General features: G+C 43.4%; 2 protein-coding genes and 1 long non-coding RNA gene across 4 annotated transcripts in view; 1 reads left to right on the top strand and 2 right to left on the bottom strand.

The window, feature by feature from the left end:
- Positions 1-5: 5 nt before the first annotated feature.
- LOC105278754 lies at positions 6-9,615 on the bottom strand. 2 transcript variants are annotated; one of them, XR_002193236.2, is made up of 5 exons: positions 8,624-9,615; positions 5,827-7,757; positions 5,566-5,729; positions 2,361-2,550; positions 6-770 (listed from the first exon to the last, which is right to left on the bottom strand). It is a non-coding gene; the product is annotated as an uncharacterized LOC105278754 (long non-coding RNA). The 2 variants fall into 2 exon arrangements; XR_893822.3 differs by lacking the exon at positions 6-770 and adding an exon at positions 1,719-2,240.
- A 429-nt stretch (positions 9,616-10,044) lies between these two features.
- On the top strand, positions 10,045-11,795 carry LOC105278753 (glucose-induced degradation protein 8 homolog). Its single transcript, XM_011338066.3, has 3 exons — positions 10,045-10,551; positions 10,631-11,025; positions 11,091-11,795. Exons 1-3 carry the CDS (start codon positions 10,431-10,433, stop codon positions 11,265-11,267), a joined length of 693 nt encoding a protein of 230 aa, XP_011336368.1. The 5' UTR covers positions 10,045-10,430; the 3' UTR covers positions 11,268-11,795.
- Positions 11,796-11,827: 32 nt separating this feature from the next.
- The window catches only part of LOC105278750, a 29,549-nt gene continuing 14,868 nt past the window's right edge, over positions 11,828-26,508 (bottom strand). Inside the window, exons 2-9 of the mRNA XM_026973842.1 lie at positions 24,981-25,189; positions 23,604-23,739; positions 23,117-23,250; positions 21,732-22,117; positions 20,150-20,324; positions 13,488-13,652; positions 13,098-13,208; positions 11,828-13,016 (exon numbers count right to left, since the gene is read on the bottom strand). Coding sequence (XP_026829643.1) covers positions 12,162-13,016; positions 13,098-13,208; positions 13,488-13,652; positions 20,150-20,324; positions 21,732-22,117; positions 23,117-23,250; positions 23,604-23,739; positions 24,981-25,189 — 2,171 coding nt within the window. The 3' untranslated portion in view covers positions 11,828-12,161. The remainder of the gene's footprint in view (positions 13,017-13,097; positions 13,209-13,487; positions 13,653-20,149; positions 20,325-21,731; positions 22,118-23,116; positions 23,251-23,603; positions 23,740-24,980; positions 25,190-26,508) is intronic.

Consider the following 26,508-nt stretch of genomic DNA (forward strand, 5'->3'; position numbering starts at 1 on the left):
AATGTCGGGGCTCGGCAGGACGAGTAGAAAAGCGGGTACGGTCGATCAACCAACCCCCACCTTGGTGAACGAACATTCCCCATCTCTCGACTCGAAGCGGTGGTGAGCACCCTACGACGTCGCTGGCTGCGCGCGCGCGCTGCATTTCTATGCCGTGGTATCTGTGTGTGTGTGTATGTGTGCGCGCAAAAGAAAAAAGTATTGTGTGAGTGTGCACACACGGCTTCATTGTGCTATAAGGAACGTCTGCCCACGCGCTGACCTAACTACGTCTTCCCAACCGATCCTCCCGGCTTCCTACGTGGCGTCGTAAGGATCGTTCGCGTGGGACCATGTTGTTATTTTGCTGTCGAGAACTTGTCACACGATGTTATCGCGATCGGCGCGGGATTTGCGTTGCATTTCACGGCTGTGAGCATAATCGACTTCAATATGACAAAGTTTGCGTAAATGACACGTTACGCAGCTTTCAACGTTTTTCGGAAATTTACAGCAGTAGTTGCGAAATTTCTTGCAGCGTTAAATTTTATGTAGATAACGTACGTTATTGGTAGGGTAATGTAAGAAGACTGTTGCCCGATGCTTGCGCAAAGCGTCTCACTATAATCCGATATTTCTGCAACGTGAGGCGCATTCTTATTCGATGAAGGGACATTGGTATGTTTGCGCCCTTCTGCCAACCCTTGAATGAAATTCAGCGTGGCCGCTTAACTCTCACGATTCACCTCCTCTTGAAAGAACTTTCTCACCTTAGCGAAATCGAGAAAAAACTGCAAAATACAGAAAGATTTATCAAGCACGTAATGCACTTGTAACTTTCTACCAAGATTATCTTTTGATTACAGAAATAATTTTTCATCTTCAATATACTTTATGTTAATAATTAAATTAAAATATCCAGCGTATAAAACCCGTGACATGCTCCGCTATCGTTAACGTATTCCATCGCATGAAACGTAGCGTGTGTTTCCCCGCAAGAATTAATAGAAAGTTAAAGCACTCTACAGGGCATAGCAACCCCACTGCGTCATATATGACGGCTAACTGTGATGACGCTACCCGTTCGCCTTTAATTTTAATGCGGCCGCTACGCAAACGTCATATAAGGGTAGTTTTCTTTGGCATTTGAAACGGTGACGTTGACATGACGTTACACACGCCACAATTCTACGGTCTATGACAAGAGACAAGTATGTATACTGTATACTCGGCGAGTGAAGTATGCATTTCCACCCGGAACTCTATCTTTCCGCGCGAGTTGTCCCTTCTTCTTAAATATCTACTTCTTCAGCGCGAATATCTCAATAAATTCGAAGAGAAAGGAAGAGAAATCGGCACGATCATTAATAAATCAGAATGTAATGGTAATAAAAACGAGCTCTAGGGAGAGCGTAGGTGGTGAAGCGAATGAAAAATTCGATAGAAGCTCCGACGGCCAATGCGCGTAAAACAGGAATATTCCAACCTGCACGTTAGATCGCTCCCAATTCAAAGAATATATGAAAGATGAGAAAATTGCCAATAAATCAATTGGGTCGTTATTCGCTCCGTTTTCTCCATTCTAAGCCGTATATTCGCCGCTATTATGTTCTCGATACTTCAATAACTATTTTTCATACATCGTATTTCAATAATTATATCTTCATATCATTATTTAACTCTTAAATGATTATACGGAGCTTTTAATTCGCTCATGATCCAAAACACGTATATAACTGCGAATGTAATATAGAATTTTATTTACTTTAAAAAATTTAATTTAATTTACATTTGCTTCTTCTCAATCCAGAAGATTGAGGGAACAAATTCTAACCGTATTTTCAGATCTCAAGGATTTATGCAAATTAAATGTTGAAGCATAAATTATGTCTTATGGGACTCTCTCGGGCTTAAGGATGAAAATCCAACAACGGTTTCACGGCAAAGTCAGCAGAGTCCACAGGCGCTGTACTTTTCGCCGCGAAGGAAAAGACATCCTCTCTTGGCCTCCATCCCTCGTTCTGCATTCATCCCCAATCACCTAGCTTCAGCCCCCGCAACAGGCCGTACGCCCACGCGAGGACGTTACGCCCACGCTCGCGTTTTCCACTGTACATACCGAGAATTGTGGCGAGTTCAGGGGACAGGGGAGGATATACTTTTTTTTTATGTCACCGGACGAGGAACGGTGTTTCTCACATTGAGGTTTCCTTCAGAAGTAGGTATACTTCTTCATTACGGCCGTGAGCGATTCTATAAAGCTAATGCAAAAATAATGAAAATCGCGAACGTTTCGGATGACGAGTTATTGCCAGTTTACACGCCATCGACATCAGTACAGTTTAACATACTCGAAACGCACGATTCGTCGAGTCACTCACCTCGTCCTGAGAAAATGCTTGAGAAAAGAGAGTTCTCCGAATAGCCTCGTTTCACTGGCTTGGACCGTTATATTTCCAGGTCATTATCTTTGGAGGATTGTGGAGGATGGGACTGTGCGAATGTTCATTACTTTTGCAGTGGGTCACTGGTGCGTGCGAATAGTTTGGGAATCCATGTAGAAACATGTCCCTGAAAATGGAGGAGACACTTGAAGACTCCCGTGGGTAACGTTCCCTGCACTTAAAGTAATATTGCGTTCGATAACATCGACGGATGAGCAGAGAGCACTCGCGCGGCTGTGAAGGGACTCCTTAAAACGAAACCTGACGTGGCGGTTATAGACACGTAGACTATTTTCGCGCTTCTGTTGTACGTAATGTTTATCGTGGGGCAATATTTGTTTCGACGCTGTATGTAGATCACGTGTATGTGTACAGCTCGGTGTGTAATTTTGATCGCGATAACGAAAAAAACAACTCGGCCCGCTTAAAAGGTCCCAGCTTGGACGACCTACAATCGGCGACACAGAATTCTATTTATGATTCTACGTGACGTGTTTTCCACGCGCACCTATGCACCTATGCACCACCGTGCATTACTGATTATCCGAATCGGTTTTCGTATTACACGGCACGTGAGATCAGAAATAGATTAATTCCGCCCCAAATCCCGCCACGCGAGTCGCAGGTCGTCGAAGAGCGGTCTGTTTTCGCGTGACGATATTATTTGTCACGTAAGTACAGTGCGGTGCACTTTCGGAAAAATCAAGCCGCGCATCGAATTAATCAGCGACGTGACGGGGAAAGCGTCGCCTTCGCGGATATCTCGTTAAAATTAAAATTGCCTCTCGCCGCTCGCAATTTATCGCGGGCCATCGATCGTCATCGACGAGAACGACAGGCGCGATGAATACAGATGGCCGGCGACTATTTCCGTTCTCCTCTGTCTCGGTCGTAAACGCGCGAGGGAGACGAGCTACCCCGAGCGATCTGGGGCGACGATCGTGGTCGAGCGCCCGAGTGCGCGGTGCTCGCGATGAAACGAGCGATCGCAGCGTTATCGAATTGGTTCCAGCTCGCACGGACGAGCGCCCGTTTCGCTTCGCTCGCTCTGCCCGAGGAATCGCAATGCTTCTCTCCAGGTGCATCCGTCCCCGTGCCTGCAATTGACCTATTTTCGCAGTATTTTCGCGCTGCGGCACGCTTGCGCGAATTAACACGCGTATACGCAATGCAAAACGAACGGAGTAGACGGTACAGCTGGCGTTTCCGCTGAATTACAGAAGTCCGCAGGAGTTTCAATTGCGACTCAACAGGAATACGTCCGCTTCGATTTTTTTTGTTGCCAGAATGCGACGGGGTTGAACGAGAAATTCATTCCACGTGTAAGAGGCGAAAAATAACTAGGAGACTGCCTTAGATTTGAACTCGAACTCTCCGGGATCCCTGGTTCACACGCCCAGGTCTTAGGCTGTACGGCCGATACTCCTACTGTTCTGATCAACTTGTTTTCATTCTGATCCTCTGTACGACATGTCAGTCTCGACTATCTTTCCAAATCTTACAGCTCGGCCAGCCTGACATTACATTCGTCCCCGAATGTCTCCAAATCGTCGGTTCACTCCACTTGAGTCCCTCTCAACCTCCATTTTTGGTTCACTCTTCTGAGTCCCTCCCAACATCCATTTTTGGTTCACTCTTCTGAGTCCCTCCCAACCTCCATGTTGGTTCACTCCTCTGAGTCCTTCCCAATCTCCATGTTGGTTTACTCCTCTGAGTCCGTCCCGACCTCCATGTTCAGGCTTCACTACCGGCCAGCTGCTTCTCAACTCCCTCCTCTCTGAGGGATAGCGGATGAATCTCAACTGTCTTCGAGGGGTAGCGGATTTTATCCCACTTTTGAATTGTAAGAGGCGAAAAATAACTAGGACACTGCCTTAGATTTGAGCTCGAACTCTCCGGGATTCCTGGTTCGCACGCCTAGGTCTTAGGCTGTACGGCCGATACTCCTACTGTTCTGATCAACTTGTTTTCATTCTGATTCTCTGTACGACCTGTCAGTCTCGACTATCTTTCCAAATCTTACAGCTCGGCCAGCCTGACATTACATTCGTCCCCGAATGTCTCCAAATCGTCGGTTCACTCCACTTGAGTCCCTCTCAACCTCCATTTTTGGTTCACTCTTCTGAGTCCCTCCCAACATCCATTTTTGGTTCACTCTTCTGAGTCCCTCCCAACCTCCATGTTGGTTCACTCCTCTGAGTCCTTCCCAATCTCCATGTTGGTTTACTCCTCTGAGTCCGTCCCGACCTCCATGTTCAGGCTTCACTACCGGCCAGCTGCTTCTCAACTCCCTCCTCTCTGAGGGATAGCGGATGAATCTCAACTGTCTTCGAGGGGTAGCGGATTTTATCCCACTTTTGAATTGTAAGAGGCGAAAAATAACTAGGACACTGCCTTAGATTTGAGCTCGAACTCTCCGGGATTCCTGGTTCGCACGCCTAGGTCTTAGGCTGTACGGCCGATACTCCTACTGTTGTGATCAACTTGTTTTCATTCTGATCCTCTGTACGACCTGTCAGTCTCGACTATCTTTCCAAATCTTACAGCTCGGCCAGCCTGACATTACATTCGTCCCCGAATGTCTCCAAATCGTCGGTTCACTCCACTTGAGTCCCTCTCAACCTCCATTTTTGGTTCACTCTTCTGAGTACCTCCCAACATCCATTTTTGGTTCACTCTTCTGAGTCCCTCCCAACCTCCATGTTGGTTCACTCCTCTGAGTCCTTCCCAATCTCCATGTTGGTTTACTCCTCTGAGTCCGTCCCGACCTCCATGTTCAGGCTTCACTACCGGCCAGCTGCTTCTCAACTCCCTCCTCTCTGAGGGATAGCGGATGAATCTCAACTGTCTTCGAGGGGTAGCGGATTTTATCCCACTTTTGAATTGTAAGAGGCGAAAAATAACTAGGAGACTGCCTTAGATTTGAGCTCGAACTCTCCGGGATTCCTGGTTCGCACGCCTAGGTCTTAGGCTGTACGGCCGATACTCCTACTGTTGTGATCAACTTGTTTTCATTCTGATCCTCTGTACGACCTGTCAGTCTCGACTATCTTTCCAGATCTTACACACGATAGAAAAATTTCAGTAGATATACACGTGCGAACGATCCATTGAAAAATTATCGCTAAATGTGGCGTCTTACGTGTCACGAGGTGTTTACGTCGCTTCTTTGAGACGATGTGACATTTCGCGTACGACAAAGCTGAACCTGAAGCATCTCAATCAATGAGTACCCATCTCGGTCCCCGCACGATTAAAAGGTTGACGCAAAAGGGAGCGCGATCGTCTGAAACGAGAATCTCCGCTCTGTAACAAAAACGGATATTTTATACAAATTACAGATAACGAAGTAATGGCTGAGTAATTGTTCATTGTTAACATAATTAATTAAACCTATACTCACGCATGAAATGTTAAATATCCGTTCTCCTTTTGCCACTCCCCTCACTTATTATTTATTTTCTTCATTTATTATCCACGTTTATTATTAAGGAGCACACTCAGCGACCTTAATTCGAGAGCGTAATGAACTTTCCCTCTTTCATATGAATGATGCGCCTGGAGAATCTCATCAGTGCCATTTGCTTACGATGATTTACGAGCCGCGTTACGCCCGCATTTACGTTCGCTCGTTCTCGTTCCTCCAACTGTAAATGGTACAATTGATCATTCGCGATTCGCTACCGTTCACAAGCTGCTGCGTAAACAACGTGACAGAGTAAAATTTATCATTAACGAGAGAACAAGCAACGCAAATCTATCGTAAAAATACAATATTAAACATTTTACTACAATGATATTTTCACGAGTTTAACAGAGTAAAATTTCTAAAAACAATATATATAGAAAATCAATCTTGTAAACTCTTTAATAATTTTATATTAACTATTTTATGTAATAAAATCATGTTCTTTTGACGGCAATACCCATTTCCCTGCTTTAGTCAATAAACGAGCGAAATTCTACATAGAAATTTTTTCCCCCTTATTTCTGTCAACTTTCGCAGAAGTTAAGTGATAAAGTTTGGCGAAAGAGCAAAAACAGATAACGCGCGATATTGGCCAAGTTTCTCGTTTACGTCACATCCGAGCCTTTTCCACCAACTGGGGAAAGCAGGTTTTTCTGAAGCCGGTCGATCAGGTTAGTCTAGTGATCGTCAGGGTTTCGTAAAATCGCGCAAGTTCTCCGTCGAGTATCTCGTCTCGCCTTCCTCCCCCTCGTAGGCCGGTCTCCCATTGACGTCAGTCTTTGAGCCCGCCAAGTGGCGAATCCCCGAGGCACAGCTGGCTAAAGAGAGAGGGTTGCCGAGGGGGCGAACGGTTGCGAGGGAGTGAGAATACAGTGACGTCACACGACCCGTGACTCGTACCCCCTTCAAGATCCATTTGTTCGCGTTGGTGAGTGGATTAAAGAGTGCTTGTTGATGTCGACGGAGTGTCGCGAGCCTGATAACGCACGTGCGTGCTGTTACGTCTGATGAAATTGATCGAAAACTCACTCAGAAGTAGACTCGCCGCCACGGGAAACACTTTTGACAAAATGAAGTGAAATTCTCTCTGGAACGGTAAATGAAAGAAACAATAAAGTTAAGAAATCAAGAGCTACACAAATACATGTTAGAATGAATTTAAATTACGCTAAATTACAGAGGCCAATTAATTTATGGAAATATCCTCCCTCTTGCGGAAAAAAATTCCCTTGCGAGAAATGAGAGATAAATTGAGTATCACGCGGTTTACTAAATTCGTTTAGTCTATATAATGGATATACTATTCCGAATGATCGTTTGAACGCAATATAAGAATAGAATTCGGTCAGCGGGGGGTGAGAATCGAAACTAATATTACCTAAATGATCTAGACGATAGAGTGGAATTCTCGCGGGTGAAATTAGTTAATACATTTGCAAAGTAGACGCGCAATCGAGCGTTTTAACAATCGGCGTGGCATTGGGCTCTCGCTACGACCCTGTACAACGTAAAATGTAATGAGTTCGTGGAAGGACGGCCGGGGGACGGGAGAAGGAGCGGTCCCGAAGGAGCGGATCGATGTTTCCGCTGCGTAGTAAAGGACGCCTGTTGATACGAAACAGGAGCGGTTTCATTCATGAAAACGGCATAACGCGGGCCTCTCGTGACGCGCGTCTCGAACGCATCGGACGTTATTTCGATGCAAATGCATCTTCCACCGTCCTTGCCGGGATGCAAAGCTGCCTGTTTGCGTATTCAGCCCCCGCGACGGTGCTTCCTATTTCCCATAAGAAATATATATTATATGGCTCTCCGATTCCTGGAAAATCTCGACGACAAAATCGAACACCGAGCTCGAAGAGAATCTATGGGAAAGCGTAGAGCAGATTAGTTTTTGATACGTATCTCTGCTTTAAGGGGGGAGCCTGCTTTAGAACGTTGAAAATAAGGTATAATTTTACGAATTTTTTTTGGAGAAACTATACAGCGGATCATTATAAAACTTTGATGCATTTATTAGTACATGTTTAAAGATAAAAAAAATTATTTTTTTATTTGAATATATCGCCTGTAGAGGTCGTCCTGGAGGCATCTTAGTGCAGCCGGCATTGTAAATTGGTGAGCATTCTCCTGCCTCCAAATTTCATCCAAACTGAAAAATTGAAATATTTTCTTGTTATTTATGAATTCCCATCGTCGATGAACCTTTAATATTCATAAAAACATTAAGTTAAACAATTATTTTTGCATGAAAAAGTTCAAAACCTTTGCCTAAAAATCGTACTTTTGTGTTCTAAGCTCCACCATTTTGGCACTTTTCAACTTTTTTCTTCTCTCTTTGGTTCATCGACGATGGGAATTCATAAATAACGAGAAGATATTTCAATTTTTCAGTTTAGACGAAATTCGGAGGCAGGAGAATGCTCACCAATTTGCAATGCCGGCGACGCGGCTGCACTAAGATTTCTCCAGGACGACCTCTAGAAGCGATATATTCAAATAAAAAAATAATTTTTTTTATCTTTAAACACGTACTAATAAATGCATCAAAGTTTTATAATGATCCGCTGTATAGTTTCTCCAAAAACAATTCGTAAAATATACCTTATTTTCAGCGTTCTAAAGCAGGCTCCCCCCTTAATAACAATAAAAAGTCGTTTCGGTTTGCGAGACGCCAAGACACCTTCCGCCGGGCCAGCGTCTGCCTTGCGCGATATAACAACAAGCTTACCGTTTACATGATTCTTTTATGCATTATCACGGCCGTTGTTTTCCACGAAATTGTTACATTTAATGAATTACTGCTCCTCGTTTCGCGATGTATAAACTCTCGCGTCTAATGAGACAATGCATTTCAGTCAGCCATGTTCGTTATAGATAGCGTTGAGATCTTGCAGTAAAGACTGGTCGAACGTAACTTGCGTATAGAATCGGTACTCGAGCGCTTGAAAAAAATCAGTGCATAAATTCATCCATTTCCTTCGTGACTTAACGATGAAAACTATGAAATTATACTAAACGTATTTGCTATTAAATTACGTCACGAAATTTGGCGGAGTGGCTTGAAAAATTTGTTGATCACTGGCGCCTCTCCTCGGCAAATGTCGCAACTAGAAAGTATAAATTAACGAGGCTCTCTGAGTGCTGAATGGTGTGTGCGTGTGTGTGTTTCAGTGTGTTTAATAAATGCGAAATTTATCGACTGCACCGCCATTCAGCATTGAGAATATGTTATATAGATCAGTTCCGATGAATCCGCTATTTTGCTCGTCCATCGTAGAGAACCTCAAGTAAGAGTATGGACATCGTGGATCGAAAATGGCGTTCGTATGGTCGCTATCTATAAGGAGTATACAATATAACCTTCCTTACTTTAGGATTAAAAATATTAGTGTAAGAAAAGTAAGCGAAATGACTGGGTATTGTGTACGAGGTTGTACAAATAAGGATAAAAGAAGATGTTACGTGGCAACTTTGCCAACAAATGCAGAAAAACGAGCAGTATGGATGATATCCTTGGTGGAAAAATTTCTCAGATTTTTTCAGGATGTCTCAGAATTTTTTTTAGAATTGGAACGATTCTTATTCCTCATAACTTAGCAATCAGAAATATTCTTAAAAATTATTACTATTTTACAGAAATGTTCATACTTAGAGATGCTGAAATATTCTCAAAATTCTCATCCAGTTATTTCTGAAAAATTCTGAAAAATTATTATTTTCTCAATATTTTTCAGAAATGACTGGATGAGAATTTTCAGTATCTCTATGCATGAAAATTTATAAAACATAATAAAAAGTAATGATTTTTCAAATGTTTTTAGATTTTCTGATTTATTCTGAGAAACGTTCCAATTTTTTTAGAAAATATGATAAATTTTTCCACCAGGAATATTTATTTTATAAAGATATTGTTATTTTCACAATTAATGTTAGGTGCAATTTCTTTTTCTAACAAAGATGTATTTTATTTAGTAGAGTCCTTAATTGATAAACCTCAAATCCGCCATTTTCGATCCCACCAATCAGGTGCGAATCCACGATGTCCATACTCTTACTTGAGGTTCTCTAGTCCATCGATGTGATTGGTGGACATTTTTACATGGTGACTTCCATCTATCGTCGGCCGTCCAATGCTTACTCAACTGCGATTGGTCGAACCGTGATTAGTCAAAACGTACTGCTCGAGTCCTGCTGTTTACGTTCTTTTTTATTGACCACATCCTTGAAACATTGTCGATTTGCGAATAGAACGTGAATCGTGTTATTTCGGACGCTTTTGCTGTTGTAAAATTGCTGCAGTTTCGAACGAAATCCCGTTACAACGAATCACCGTGCGGATTCAGTGACTGTCTGCGAATCGTTCCTGTGACACGAATCGACGAGGATCCCATTGTTTTGATCGACACTTCCGCTGTTTCCTGATCAGCTGTTGGCATCTCGGGGCAGCCTGGAATACGTAAATCGATCCGGATAAAACAATGCTGTAAATATTTACGACGGCATTACGTATCGCGAAGTCGTATTCTCGAAGAACAATGAGCTTCCCCGAGAAACAGGACAGTATCTCCAAGGATGAGTGGGTGGCGAAGCTGGAGGAGGGCTCCTACATGCAGAAAGTCTCCATGAACAACTTGATCATGAATTACCTGGTGACAGGTGAGCTCTCGCTTCTCCATTGCGATCACACCTCATCGAATGAATCGTGCGCCTAAATAAAACCACTTTGTTACTGCAGAAGGCTTCAAGGAGGCTGCTGAGAAGTTCCAGCAGGAGTCGGGAGTCGGTCTGACAGTGGAACTGAGCTCAATGGACGATAGGATCCGCATCCGGGACGCTATACAGAACGGTCGCATTCAAGAAGCTACGAGTCTGGTGAACCAGCTGCATCCTGAACTGCTGGACAACGATCGGTACTTGTACTTCCACCTGCAGCAACTACATCTGATTGAGCTGATACGCACTGGTAGGGTCGAGGAGGCGCTGCAGTTCGCCCAGGATCAACTCAGCGAGGCCGGAGAGTCCGACGATAATATACTGTGCGAGCTGGAGCGCACTTTGGCACTGCTGGCGTTTGACGAACCACACAAGAGCCCGTTCAGTGATCTCTTGCATCCAACGCACAGACAGAAGGTAGGTAGTGAAATTTCGAGTGAACGATTGCTGATGTTAATCCTTGAATCTGTGTGCCATCGAAGGTTGCAAGTGAGTTGAATGCCGCTATACTGAAGATGGAGCACAGGGAGTCGACCAGCCCCCGGCTTCACAACCTGTTAAAGATGATACTGTGGGCACAAGATGAACTGGACAAGAAGAAGGTAAAATATCCCAAGATGACTGACTTAGGTAGTGCTACGATCGAGAATCCGAAATAATTCTTAGTAGTAGATAAAGACTGGAACGATCTCGCGCTTTTTATTTATGATTATGGAAGAGGTGGTTGTACCATATGTTCTGTTCTGCAGTTTAAACGAGAGATATATATGTATATGACTTGAAACTTGAACATTAAGATATAAACTCTCCTGCAAATTACCGATTTATTTTATGCAGAATTATATCTGCGCAATTCAAAAAGGGTAGAATTGATTATTAACGCATTAACTGTAATAAAATCATATAGTAGTTACAATGACATATTATAAAAATTACTATAAACGAATTACCGCAATATTCACATCTTCGGAGTTTAATATTAACATAGATAAAATTAGCAGATGAGTTAATTTTAAGTTTTTTAAACAGTTAATAACGTTATCTATTAATAATATATACGTATACTATAATATAATACAGAAGATGACACGTTTAGCCTTAGACATTGTATTACACATGCGTCACAGACTTGCATAATTTCTGTACGATTATGAAACCATATACAAATACAACATGTGATGATATGCATACCGTAGTAATGTATTTCGAAAAAGTAATAACCTTTTTAAACACTTTATTCTTTATTCTAAATTATGTAACAACTTTCAAAGTTTCCAGCCTATCAAAATGGCGAAGAAATTCATGCAAATTTAATTCTAACTAAAAATCACCTTTAAGAAGGCGACCTGCGTTTATATACTTGGAGTTAAACGTAATCGCTCGATTTTAAAAATTCACTTGAAAATCATATACACTATTATCTCGATCTGAGGCTGGATTGAGCGCTCGAGAAGTCAAAATGCGATTCCCCCTCACAATTTTCTCTCTTAGATCTTTTGCTCACTCTCTTTAACAATTATCACGTTCGCATCTGATTTGGTCGTGAAAGCAAACTACCAACCAAACATGTACTCCATCGCTTTCGATACTAAGCCGGTGGATTTTTGTGGAATGCTTTCCGGCGTTTGCGCGTACTGCGGGCTGAGATGCTGGCTGTAACCAGCCGCCAGGGATCTTAGCTTCCGTCGCCTCGCGCTGGGCGACACGCTGAACGGGGACTGATGGGCTTTGCTGATGGTCGAGAGCGATCTCATGCTCCCGTTCAATTTAGCGCGATTCTCCTTGTCGGAACCTAAGACGACGCCTTCGTCCGTACACGGTATAACGCCGATCATAATCGAGCCGGAAACGATGCTGCCGTTGCACGTGAGGGCCTTCTGCGCTTCCTGCTCCGACGCGCATTTCAGGTGTATCCAATTGCTCTGGGGTTGCGGTGCCGGGTGTTTATCCACTATGCGCACCCTGCTGGAGATGTGGGACAGCACGGTGTTGATGTCGGTCGGCAGGAAACCGAACACGGTCACCCACTGCAGCAGGCTCTGCGACTCGCTCGCGCTCAGGCTCATCGAAGTGTCCGGAAAGAGCAGCGGACTGGTTATCGTGCTGGTCATGAGCCTGGCCTGGGTCGTGGACACCGGCGTGACGGCTGGACTCGCGACGGACGCGTGCGGCGATGATATCTGCGATACCTCGAGGCTGTCGAACAATCCGCGTGTCGGGGGTCCTCCGGTATGGTTCTTCGTGCTAATCTGTGACGTAGTGGGAGTGGTAGTACTGCCAAATACTGCCTTCTGACGATTGGATCGGTAGTCTGGAGTCCCGTACGAAACCGGCGACATCAGGCTGGCGTTGGTAAAGCTCAAGTGACGCGGATTATCCTGAGGACTCGTTATGCTGATCTTAGCTGGCTGCGATTTCAGAGGCGGCAATTAATATTATTTATACAGCAAAATCGTTATATATTTTCCGATAAAAGATTATATACTCACAGTGTTGGTATCGCCTAGAAGAAAGCTCGGCAAGTACGCCGAGGAGCTGCCCGGACTCATGGAACTTTGCATAGGACTACTCATCGGTGATCCCAATGACATAGGCTCCATCTGAGAAGCAACGATTCTTCCTAAATGATTCAGTATTTGTGAATAACAATATCAATAAATCTCTCTCGCTACGTTAATTATTAATCCACGTAAGATTGAGCTCCAAAACGGACACCTTTTTAGGTTATCTTTACTGATATTTTAGGTTACCGCCTACGTGCGCTTAAAATGTTGAATTAAATTATATACGGGGGATATTTACTGTATCAACAGATCTCACTTTTGCAGCGCGACTTTTTACAGTAACGTTTTAACTTTTTTTTTATTCTGTTACTGTACCGTAAAAGTGAAAATCGGAAAACTAATCCCGGAGCACAAGTACAAGTACCCAATCAGAGATGTAAAGCTACTTAACCTTACTTCATGTATACGCGTCTTCACGAAAGCGCGGCGAACTACTGTCACGTGATGACACTTAAACGTTTTCCATTTTCCTCTACATATATATTAATAATCATCTATTAATAACGTAGTTATTAAAAATTCAAAAACTATATTTTAAAAATCTATTCATAAAAAAAGCCTTTAATTAGAAATATAATGACAGAGTTACATAATTTCTCTTAATCATTCAAGAACATTTGAGCGAAGCTCAATTGGGCAAAGCCGAACAGTAACGAACTCGCCCGAACATTACTTTCGCGGATAATTCGGAAAGTGCGGACGGCTTGCGTTATCGTGCGAAAAATTACGCGAAGTATGGAAATATCGATGCGGAATTGGAACATTGACGGCTTTATAACAGAAACACTTCATCATTCTTCATCAGGCAAGTGCTATATATTCAAATTCGCGAATCAATCGCGGCGTTATTACGCTTTGAAAAGTGGATACACGAAACCGAAGAAAACTGATTTAATGGCGTCTCGTAAGCTATAGCCGAAGAAAGTCGAAGTCGCCCGAACATCGCGGGAGTTTCGCGAATGATTCGGAAAAGTTCGGGCGACTCGCGTTATCGTGCGGGAAATAACGCGGAAATGTGGAAAGATCGGCGCATAATTGAAGCATCGATGGTTTCCATGCGAAAGAGTTTTATTGTTCTCCAATAGGTAAGTGTTAGATTTAAGCATATCTAAATCTGCCACGACATTATTTTTCGAAAATTCAAGATGCAGGACGAAAGGAACGAAAGCAATGGCGGTTTTAATATAACGTAAAACCCGAAGCAGGCCGAGTAAGATCGGAATCGCCCGAAGTCGCCGCAGTTTCGCGAACGAATTTGAAAAGTACATGCGACGCGCCCCAGGCAGCACACATTGGTTTCAAAACCGTTTCATAAACGTTTTGCCGTAACGTTTCATAACCATTTTATTGAAACGTTTATTTAGGAGAAAAATGTCCAACGAAAAAACGTTAGGAGAAACGTTTCTTTTCGGCAAAAAAACGTTTCAGAAACCATCAGAAAAATATTTATCAGTTCTATATATCAGTGCCTCAAAGATAGACAGAGTTAAGTCACATTTTTGTAAAAAACTAGATTTTTATATTTTATGAATTACTCTTTAAATTTCGTGTAGTGGAATCTCACTCTTTTGAAATATCATTTCAAGTAATAGTGATCTCAAAAGTTTCAAAAGAAAAGAAGAAGCAAAGAGTATTGGATCGGTTTTCCGGATGGTTATTTATAAGGTGATAACACAAATGTTACTTGCGAGAACGTCACATCTGGCCTGGCCATCTATCGGTCACTTGGTGAATCGGAGGTGGGAATCACACACACTTGTGTTGATTTTTGTCTCTTGTTCCATAATCGAGTACATTGAAACGTATGATGTAAAAATAATGAATACTCGCAAAGTAAGTAGAAATTACTATTTTTTCTATATTAATTATATAATTTCAAATCAATTTAATAAAACACATTTTTCGTTTCTGTGGAAAGGTGAAAAATACGTTTTTAAAATTGAGGTCTAAAAACGGTTTCTATTTAAACCGTTTCTTAAATGGTACTTTATGTTTCTTAGACATTAGATACGTCTAAGAAACATATATTAGGCTAACATGTGCTGCCTGGGGCGTTATCGCGCGGGAAGTAACGCGGAAAGTGAAAATAACGATGTGCGTGTTCGCATGATTTACGATTTCGTGAGAGAAGCGACTTGTGATCTGCATCAGGCAAGTGTGAGTGTTCGATCCGGGAGGTTCCTGTGGCTGCATCCTCCGGGGAAAAGATAAACGCAACGAAGACGGAGTGAAGCTCGTTAACCGCCATTTTGTCATTCATGTTTGTGGATCCGCGACGAGAGAAAAATCTGCATCGTTGGAAAATGTTGCGTCGAGATCCTGCGGGAAATAAGTAGCAGATCGAGAACCGAGAATCGAGAATCATCAAACAAAAATGGTGAGTCATCATATTTGTCTCTCAAGTTCTGCATGCTGATTTTTCAAACACGATGACATTCGTCCAGCAAGCAATAAATGATAGAATATTAATAAAGAAACGCTTATTTTCTGTTTAGCGTAATTTTTGGAATATACAGGGTGTTTCCTAAGTAAGTAGACAAACTTAAGGAGGATATTCCTTGGCTTATTTTAAGAAGAAAAGGTCATATAAACATATGTCCTAAACTGCTTTGTTTTCCAAAAAAAGTACATCACTATTTTCGTTTACTTTTCGGATAGCGTGCTTTTGCAGTTCGAGTCAACAGCGGTGGGGATGGAGTGGGGATGGTCTCGCGGCGCCGCAAGTGAACACTCGTTTCAGACTGCGCCGCGCGGCCGCCGCGAGACCATCCCCACTCTATCCCCACCGCTGTTGACTCGTACTGCAAAAGCACGCTATCCGGCATCACTGCTATCACGTTATCTTTGACGCAAACTTTATTAGTTCCTATTAAGTTTAGTAATTTTATTAATTATGGTAGATTACACAAACGCCGAAATGGCAGATATGCATTCCGTATACGGTCTTGCTAATGGAAACGCTCGTCAAGCAAGACGTATTTACAATGACAGATACTTTTTTTTGGAAAACAAAGCAGTTTAGGACATATGTTTATATGACCTTTTCTTCTTAAAATAAGCCAAGGAATATCCTCCTTAAGTTTGTCTACTTACTTAGGAAACACCCTGTATAGTACGTTCAAATTAGAAAGAAAAAAGAAATCTTTTATAATAATCACAAAAAAAGAAAGTATTAAAATATAATTATTACGCGCGCGAAAGAAGAATTTTTATAAGGGGATAGAAATTCGAAGCGCCGCGAGATGGCGACACATACATACTCTCGGCGTTATAATAGTGAATAATTTTAATAACGATGAAAATTATGTACATATTTACAGACTTGTAAACATTTACTTATAATATGACACGTATTAAGAGCCTTAATGCACTATTCGTATGAAACGCTTTCCGTTTCTACTTAAGGGATATAAACACGACGCCTCGCGCAAGCTGCGCGGCTCTCAATTTTCGCGTCCGAACGCGCCTTACGCTCGAAATCGCGATGCAAAATACTTCGTTTGAGTTCTATACGAAAAATATATCGAAACGATTTATCTTGAGCATATCGAGATGCTGTGTGCTTACGTTGATTCGAACATAACAGTACAGGCGCGCCGCGAATTAGCGAATTTGACCCCAGAAAGAGCTCAAGTGATCTCAATTTAACATTATTATTTTGTCATCATATTTAACATTGTATATTACAAGTCAGCGGAATAGAATAACGAAAAACATATATCAAATATTATAGTTTCGCAAATTATTTGTGCGAGCAAAATGTATGCACTTTTCCTTCATTTTATCTTATTGTTCGGAAATTTACATGAGTGTTCATAAAAAAAAAACGATAGGAAGATTTGCCAAACGGGAGTTGCTTTTCAACCGTTCAATTGTTTCCTATCATTTTTATCATTATACGATGCAACGTATCTCTCTCTTCGGTCTCTTCTAGACATTTTTCTCCTTTACATTTACGGCGGGAGAGTTATAAAGCTACATCCTTTACATCGACGGTCTATCAGCAACCTCTTATCTCTGCCGCTATTATTCAACCGACGAATAAGCTTCGTTGCGGATTTATATTCAGAAAAAGATACGCAAGGAGGTACGTCGCTCAGACACGCGGACAGCCGGATGCGGGTCCGTCCTTTTTTCTTGCACTCCCGAGTCAGGACGTTTTTCACGTTGTATTATACATCCGCCGCTCTTTCTGGGGTAAACCCGCGCGCGTGTGGGGTCGTCGCGGCGCCAAAGAATTCGCGAAGGTCCTCTACCATCTCGGATATGTGTTAATTTCCTCGTGCGAGAGCGAGCGGCAGGTCTCTCCTACTTTACAAGGGAAGTACACCATTCGTCGATGTCGAGCTCGATCGGGCATACTCGCACCATGCGTTTTCCGTCGAGCGAGAGAGATGCGTTCCTCGGCCAGGTGCGGATGTCGTGGACGGGATATCGTGATCGAGCAACGATGCTCGTGATCGAGAACGCGCGGCTGTATCTCCGTTTCTGTCCTTTCTGTTTTTTGTTCGTCGCACGATTTTTGCATCGAATATCCCCATGGATACGTGTCCCATAGGCTTTCCGCGTGTTTCGATTACAATGACGTATTCTCATTTTTCTTTTTTTTCCTTTTTATCTTTGCGCGTGTTTCGATTACAATGACGTATTCTCGCTTTTTTCCTCTTTACACTTTCCTCCTGTCGCGCAACAACGTATGGTGCACCGGCCGGCGTGCACTCGCGACCGCGCAACGGCTCGTTTTTCGTCAAAATATGCTGCACGACCGTGGTGCGTGGTATACCCAGCCGGCGTAATTGCGTATCGATCCCCGGCGCCGACGGTTGATAACGCGCGGATTGCCGATGGTGATTTTCCGGCTTTGTGCTACTTTCATGTACTTTCATGCTTCTCGATACACATTTTTACATGTACATATATATTTTTTTCCCCCGCGAACCTCGTCTATACTTACGCAGAGGAGTCTATACTTGCAATGAAGCCATCCCGAATCGATATACGACGATGGATAGTATGACCTTAATAGTGCTCGCCACATCGCAAGCCATAATGCACGGAGCAGGAGAAACTCTATCCCGCGTTATTATCCAATAAAGTTAGCAATTATCCTAATGTACTGGTCTACCTGTTCGTTTAAAGCGAATCATTAAGCTATACAATTTCAATAATAGATACTTTGTTTTTTGAAGAGAAACATCGACGCCAGAAAAGAAAATTCGACGGCATCTCTATCTAGAATTTTGACGATTTTATTTCTGCGAACTTTATCTGTCGTAATATAGAGAGCTCTCGTTTTCAGCTCCAAAGACTTCGATGCGCTTTTTTCAATCACGACTCACAGCGATAATTCAATACTGCAAATCGGTCTCGCGTTACTGATCGTCACACTATTAATTAACATTTGATGTACTCCCCTCGTATCAGCGACTAATGAGAAAAACACCGATTCAAGCGGCGCTTATTGACGTTGTCCGACGTTGCTTGGAATTACGCGCTATTGTTAATTACGGCGACACGGTCACGGACGAGTCTAAGTGCAGGTGTACACACGTACGTGTCCCTCCTTTTAGGCTCGATCGGCGCGCTTGGCCGGTCGGAATATTTCAATATCGATCGAAAATACGATAGTAATTCCGTACGCGCGACATATACCCGATATGAGATTACTATGCCTTACGAGTAGTCAGAAGAGGGACGACAGCGACCCGATTAAGCGTTTCAACGCGGTTATCGAGTGGAGCTCGACTGAACCGCGTTGCGGTGCGCGCGAACGACCTATGACCTACGATCATTTCACAACGAAAGGCTCATTACAAAAGATACTCCCGAGCGAGTCACGAAGCGATTATTGTGCGACGTCACACACGGTGAGGCGTAATAATGATGTTTGATGGCAGCTGCCTCCGCTGTGCTACCCCGTAGCAGCTCTGCTTTAAATATTTTCGTGTTTCATGCGCGGTTTAGAATATTACGCTATACAATATAACGATATTGTATTGTATTATTCAGCAAGTACCGCGTTCAGCAAGCTCGCACTATCTACACGTTACTTCTTTAGCAGCACTCGACACACAGCTTTTACCGACCGTGATACACCAGGCAGTAAAGGCAGGCAGATGTATACGTGCAGGATAACACGGTGAATCGCGGACGATTGGAAGGACGGTAAAAACGGAAGTGAGAGATATTTCTGGACGTCCCATCAGACGTTATTATTACGCCCTGTAAAAAATAGACAAATCAAAAAGAGGAAGACAAATTAATTTTCGTGACATTGCGTCCGCGCAGTTAGATTTTGGTGATTGGACGTCTGCAATCTCACGAAATGATTCCTCTATAAAGCCTTCTCAATTAGTCTATTTTTCACGATTTCACTATTATTTTTCGCAAGTAGTTCACCGTGTGTAGATATAAAAAAATCGCTTGTCACCGCTCTCGACTAACATTAACTCTGCTTTGTACGAAGAAATCGCTGAGGGAAAACGCAGCGGCGGGGGAGAGAGATGTGGACGATAGCGATTCCGGGGATGAAAGCGCATTCGCGAGGCCCGGATCGGCTACTCGAGGGGGGAGGGAAACGATCATCATTCATCGCCGTTGCGCGAAGACGCGACCGCGAATTAAATGATATGTCGTGGAAATAGAAAACCGCTTTGTAAAAATCGTAGTAAGAATAACATTGACGTGTCTCGAAAGCGAAATACAGGAGACGACGATACACGGCTCGGCCGTCGTCTTCCGCGACGTTTCTCGCTACGGAGAGACTTTGGACGATCTAAATGGGCGCGCGGAGATTCGGATCGCGTGATCCTGCGCGATCTTGCGATCGCCGATCGCTCGATCGTCCGCTCCGCGCGTGCACGAGAATTACAGTTAGAGCCTAGAGCGCACGTGGCGTCGGTCTCGCCGTCGTACGCCGACGACGCGTATAAATGGACGTACACTTATTATATGTATATCGGTATGGCGTTATTTACGGTTACGCGAATCAGGAGAGTTAGTAGTAGATAGGGTGAGACGGATCTCCTAACGTTTATACGATCAGGAAGCAACGTGGAAAAGATATCCGTCGTCGTTATTATCGCGCCACTGCAATCGATGTGACCAGCATGACGATGAGGATCGTCCAGTGAGCTGTGACGTCTACGGATCCTGAAACATCAAAACCGGAACGTTCATTAGCTTTTTCCTTTGTCATTGGTTCCTTTTTCTGAAAGATCTCTGATTGCTTTCGTTCACAGAGATAAAAATATCCCGATTCAGATGAAGCCGCGTTGATGTCGGAGCTTTCTTCTGACATCGAGAAATTCGATTGTTTGTCAATCTCTCTCTCTCTCTCGTGAGTATTGAAAATTGAAAATCGAATTTATACATATTTGTATAAAATGCTGGGAATGAAATGGAATTTCGCAAATATCGGTCTTTTGTCGATGCTGCACTTGCTTCGGCGTCGTTGAATAGGACAGAGATTTGCGGAGGATTGTAGCGAATTTGCGACGTGCATCCCTTAAACGGCTAATTCGGACGCCGAACTATATCCCACATATTCATTTCGTGAAGCCCGCGCCTGGTTCTTGCCGTAATTTAGTTCGGGATTTGAATACAGTGTGGCTGTAATTAATCAGTTTTTATTGCGGGAACCGGACGATAACACTATCGTGGATTAAAACATCGAGTAATTAGTTCCTCGTTGTGATTAATGTCGAATATACGCCCGCGCGGATTCGTTTAATACTTAGGACTCTAATCCGATACTGCCCTCATTACTTGTGCGGCCGCGCCTTTCAATGCGCCGGCGAATTTTTGCGGATAACACTGCAGTGGTATGCTGTCAAATACGCACAATGCTAATGCACACGTTTATACGCAGTACGAATATTATAATCCGCACGGGTAGCGATGTTCGAATATTTCCGCCACAAAGGCTATGTCAAAAATTTATAATCGATTTAGACTTGGAAACATTTCTGCCGGAAAACGAATATTTGCTGTAATGTGCGCATTGAGTGTACACGCGCAATTACGCGCGATGTCTCTCGATCGATGTTTGAAATCGTTTGAAAAGTCTGATGACGTGCAAGAAAAAGCCGATACGAGCTGCATCGTAATATTTTACAATTCCGGCGTGCTCGATCACTTCGTTCTTCGGTATATCGAATCTGAGGGAAATAATCGAGCGAACGCGTGAAACATTGTAATGAGAAGTTACAACTTCGCGCGGGGCTTCGTTCAAGTGAATTTTTCATCGGCCGCATTTTCCTCGCCTGCAATCGAGGTGGTTCACCATGATTGCGGGGCCACGTTCTCCCGATTTGTGTATCCTGCGGAAGAGCTTTAGGTCGCGTCTATGATCGCGTTATGAAAAATCGTATACATGGAGTTACGAAGCAAACGCACGAAGCGAAAGGAAAATAACTTTTCAATCGAGTGCCCGTTTCATTCCCCCCAGGATCGCAAAGATTGCAGGATCGATTTCGCACTAGCCGCGATCATTCCAACAACAACAAAACGTCGGTAAGCTCGGGCCTTCATTATTCCAACTTATGTTAGGTTGCTAACTTCCTAATGGGCAGGGTAAAAGTTGAGTTCTGCATCAGGGTGTTAATCGATAACGCGGATACGTTGCGCAATTGCGGCAGCGTGGCCAGGAAAGGAACGGGTGATCCGCGTTGCTTACCGTTTGTCAGGTCCTCGCGAGTGTGGCTCTGCGCCCGGGTCTCACGGCTCTCCATTATAGGCGTTTTCAGAAAGCTCTCGTCGCCCTCCACGCTCTCCTCGTTACTCTGCCGATAGACCGTAGCCACTGTGGCCAAGCACTTTAGCTTCATGTCGCCCCGCCTGAAGTGCTTGTTCGCGACGCGGAACTCGAGACCGAGCACCACGGTTTCCAAATCGTTCTCGCCGCTGGCGACTACGTGGGGCCCCACCAGGTAGTCGCTGTTGGCCTGAAATCAATGCGCGTGCCTTGTGAAAACTGTTTTTAATTTTATTACAAACCGATAGAAACCGGAGAGACAGACACGGGGGTGGGGAAAAATTGGACAGATGGACGAGCGATTAGATGGATCTTTTATTTGGGACGCGAACTCGCGACCCGGATTACGCAACATCGACGACTACAATTAGGTGCACGAGAGATGGAAAACGGATACGCGATTCTGTAGAATGCAATTTGAAAACAATTAAGAACGAGAGATTGCTCTCTTTTGATCCCGGATGCAAATTTTTTTGCGAAACCAGTTACGCGATATTGCATTAAGCACCGAAGCAAGATTCTAATTATTGCGCGATAACGATAATAGCATTCATCAGTGCGCTCGCGCGCACACCCGGCCGCCCACTCGTGCCGCCGAGAGAGTAAAGTTATTTTAAAGTTAATCATTAATTCGGTTAAGCTTCGCGTTCGCGGAATGGAAAATTTCACCGGAAATATAACACGGGAATGAATTTTCTAAAAAAAGGCGCAGTTCTGTAAATATTAACGACATAAATGGGATCAAATAAATGGAAAATACAAATAAACGTCGTGGATTTAAAATCAATATTCGCTGTTGGCACAAGAGGTGGTCGACGTTTCACCTTTAATTGGGACGTTCGAACGATAACCGGTGTTTTATCGCAATAAATTTTATATTAGAACATTATCGAGAGATGTATTTTTCGAGATTAACGCAAATGGACACGCGCGATGCGCCCTCGCGTCTTGTAATGAAAACAGAGCGGAATGAAGTTTTTGATTTATTTAGCAAATTGCGTACATTGCAACTACGCTATGTCCTCTCTTTCGCTCTCCCCCCCCCTCTCCCTCTCTCTTTCTTTTTTTGTTGTTTTCTTTTTATCAAGAGATACACATTTCATCGCGCTTTACGCTGCTCGGAAAAGTTTAGCGGAGCGTGAAACAAAGGTCGCAATTATTTTGCCGACGGTTTAAGTGTCTCACTTACCAGCTCGTCGTTGATGTACCAAGACAACTGCGCGGCTGGTTGCGAAGGTGCCGACGTGCAGTTCATGCGAACGACATCGCCCACCTGATACTTGGAACGACCACCGGTTATCTGCGGTCCTTCGTTAGGTAGAACTGAAACGTTGCCATGACCCTTTCTAGTGCCGCTGTCGTTCTCACGGATTAGATTCCCCTTATCTTACCGCGCGCATTTACTGCACGTATTCATTTATCTAGTCTCCCCGCTCGCAAATTCTACCGAAATAACTGTCGTGCCAGCAATTCACACGGAAAGCAAATACGGCGAGATCTCTCCTCCCTTTTTCCCCCTTTCTTTCTCGCAGTTCTCGATTTCCGTCTATCAATAATACCGATCTAAATACCATCGCAAAATTCAAATGAAGGGTCGGGCTTCCAAGCCCGGGGCTTTCGGTATAGTTCCCGCCTGATTGCACGTTCACGCCCTTACTTTCCATGACAATACTTACCGACTACAAACATGTCCGCGTGATCGGAGACCGTCTGAAAGACAGGAGCCTCGGCCGACACCTCGCATCGATATCTCCCCGAGCTCGTCAGATTCACGTTGTTCAAGACGACCGAACTCTGGCTGCAATCGCGCGGCTGAATGCAAATTTGCGATTACAAGCTGCTGTGCCCGATCGAGCGTGACGGCGGGGCCTGCGCGATGCGCGCCGCTGAATGAACCGGATTCTGTCAGATCCGAACGTAAACCTCTTCTCCGTGAGAGACGTACAAAGCGCGTTACATCATTCCGGGTTAAATAAAAGCGAGACGAGAACAAGATTAAAATGGGAAAGAAAATACAATCCCGATCCTTTGCTAGTCGACGATCGCGCGGGCCCGCGCTCGTTTATTTATCAAGATTTGCGTAATGGATGTCGTGTGATGACTAGGAACACTCGAAATCGATAAGAGACCAACGTTCAGTGTTTAAGGGGGGAGCCTGCTTTAGAACGCTGAAAATAAGGTATATTTTACGAATTGTTTTTGGAGAAACTATACAGCGGATCATTATAAAACTTTGATGCATTTATTAGTACGTGTTTAAAGATAAAAAAAATTATTTTTTTATTTGAATATATCGCTTCTAGAGGTCGTCCTGGAGAAATCTTAGTGCAGCCGCGTCGCCGGCATTGCAAATTGGTGAGCATTCTCCTGCCTCCGAATTTCGTCTAAACTGAAAAATTGAAATATGTTCTCGTTATTTATGAATTCCCATCGTCGATGAACCAAAGAGAGAAGAAAAAAGTTGAAAAGTGTCAAAATGGTGGAGCTTAGAAGACAAAAGTACGATGTTTAGGCAAAGTTTTTGAACTTTTTCATGCAAAAATAATTGTTTAACTTAATGTTTTTATGAATATTAAAGGTTCACCGACGATGGGAATTCATAAATAACAAGAAAATATTTCAATTTTTCAGTTTGGATGAAATTTGGAGGCAGAAGAATGCTCACCAATTTACAATGCCGGCTGCACTAAGATGCCTCCAGGACGACCTCTACAGGCGATATATTCAAATAAAAAAATAATTTTTTTTATCTTTAAACATGTACTAATAAATGCATCAAAGTTTTATAATGATCCGCTGTATAGTTTCTCCAAAAACAATTCGTAAAATTATACCTTATTTTCAACGTTCTAAAGCAGGCTCCCCCCTTAATGACATAAACAAGATTTAAGCAGCTGATTTTTCGAACCATACGGACGTCAAGTCGACCGTGAGGGAGCACTTCGTGCGTTGAGAGGATAACTGATCTCGCTCACTATTCGCAGAGCAAGATCAGAATACCTCCTGCACGGTCTCTACCCCGAGTCCCCAGTCCTCGCAGCCTTCATACTCACGTTCACGTTTGCGCCGGGCACCGGGAACGTTACGACCTGTGGCGCGTCGCTAGGCACGTAGCGATAAAATTCGTGGCCGTCCTTGTACCACTTCACCGCGTACAATATCTCTTTGTCCAAGTTGAAGTTGCACTGCATGCGCACTGTCGCATTCAGCACGACGTGCTGCGGTATCTGCAGCGACGTCATGCGTAGGGCGACGACGACACCTGCAAAAGATTTCGTATTGCGGTGGCTTGTGGAATTGCGGAACGGCGCGAAGCGCAAAGTGGACCCCACGGAGTGGCCCGATCGTGCGAGGGTGTTTTCACCCCCTCCCCCCTCTATCTCCTGCTATCCACTGTCATCGCAGACGCGCGGGTGCAGTTGCATCTGCGTGGGGAAACTTCGCGAGTTCACGAGGGGGACGTTCACCGATGGTGAGCTCTCGCGAGCTTCCGTCTGTATATACAGGGTGTCCCGGGTTTTAACCGACAAACTGCGGGAGCATATCCTACTAGTGGAAATAAGAAAAAATTCTTATATCGAGTTTGCTTAGAAATGCTTTGTTACAAAGTTATAAACCAATATTGAAAAGAAATATGAGATAAGTTACAACGGAACATAGTGTAGAATTTGGAAGGTCGAAGATGTTTATGTTATGTGTATTCACGTGTATTCATGTTCACTATGTTGAAACGATTCAGTATGATTGTTACTTTCACAACAGTAGCTGTTAGATTTCAATCGTCGTGTCAACTAGCAATTACTATCAGAATGCCAAAAGTGTTTTCAAATGAGGAATACACCGATATTCATTTCGTGTACGGATTCTGTGACGGAAATGCACGAGCTGCCGTACGAGAGTATCAACGTAGATTTCCTAACAGGAGAGTACCAGATAGTTCTGTGTTTAGTAATACCCATTTGCAATTACGTAATTTGGGTTCATTTCGACCTATGAATGAATATGATGATGTTCGTTCAGCTCTAAGACACCGACGACGCTCGGAAAGAATCTTAAATCTTCGCCAAAACAGCTGGATACAGTTAGACGGTTGTCCATCGCACTATGCTAGACAAGTTAGAAACTGGTTAGATGAACATTATGCTCATAAGTGGATTGGTCGAGGAGGACCGGTTTTCTGGCCTCCAAGATCGCCCGATTTAACGCCTCTTGATTTTTATTTATGGGGAACTTCAAAAAATAAAGTTTACAGTACAGAAGTAATCTCGCTTGAAGATTTAAAGCAACGAATTACTGATTCAGTTACTGAGATGCAACAAAATTTTCAGGAATGTCGTACCGTAACAAATTCTGTACTACGTCGATGTCTAGCTTGTATCGATGTGCAAGGACAACATTTTGAAATGCGTCACTAAATCATTGCGTAGATAATTTTTATTTTTGTGAAAAAATCCGTTGTTACTTATCTCATATTTCTTTTCAATATTGGTTTATAACTTTGTAACAAAGCATTTCTAAGCAAACTCGATATAAGAATTTTTTCTTATTTCCACTAGTAGAATATGCTCCCGTAGTTTGTCG

This window comes from Ooceraea biroi, chromosome 11 (assembly GCF_003672135.1).
Source record: "Ooceraea biroi isolate clonal line C1 chromosome 11, Obir_v5.4, whole genome shotgun sequence".
Classification (NCBI taxonomy): domain Eukaryota; kingdom Metazoa; phylum Arthropoda; class Insecta; order Hymenoptera; family Formicidae; genus Ooceraea; species Ooceraea biroi.

Coding starts and splice junctions, on each gene's coding strand:
- LOC105278753 (XM_011338066.3), top strand. CDS start 10,431: ATGAGCTTCCCCGAGAAACAGGACAGTATCTCCAAGGATGAGTGGGTG. Junction 10,552..10,630: donor CATGAATTACCTGGTGACAG/GTGAGCTCTCGC, acceptor TTGTTACTGCAG/AAGGCTTCAAGGAGGCTGCT. Junction 11,026..11,090: donor ATCCAACGCACAGACAGAAG/GTAGGTAGTGAA, acceptor GTGCCATCGAAG/GTTGCAAGTGAGTTGAATGC.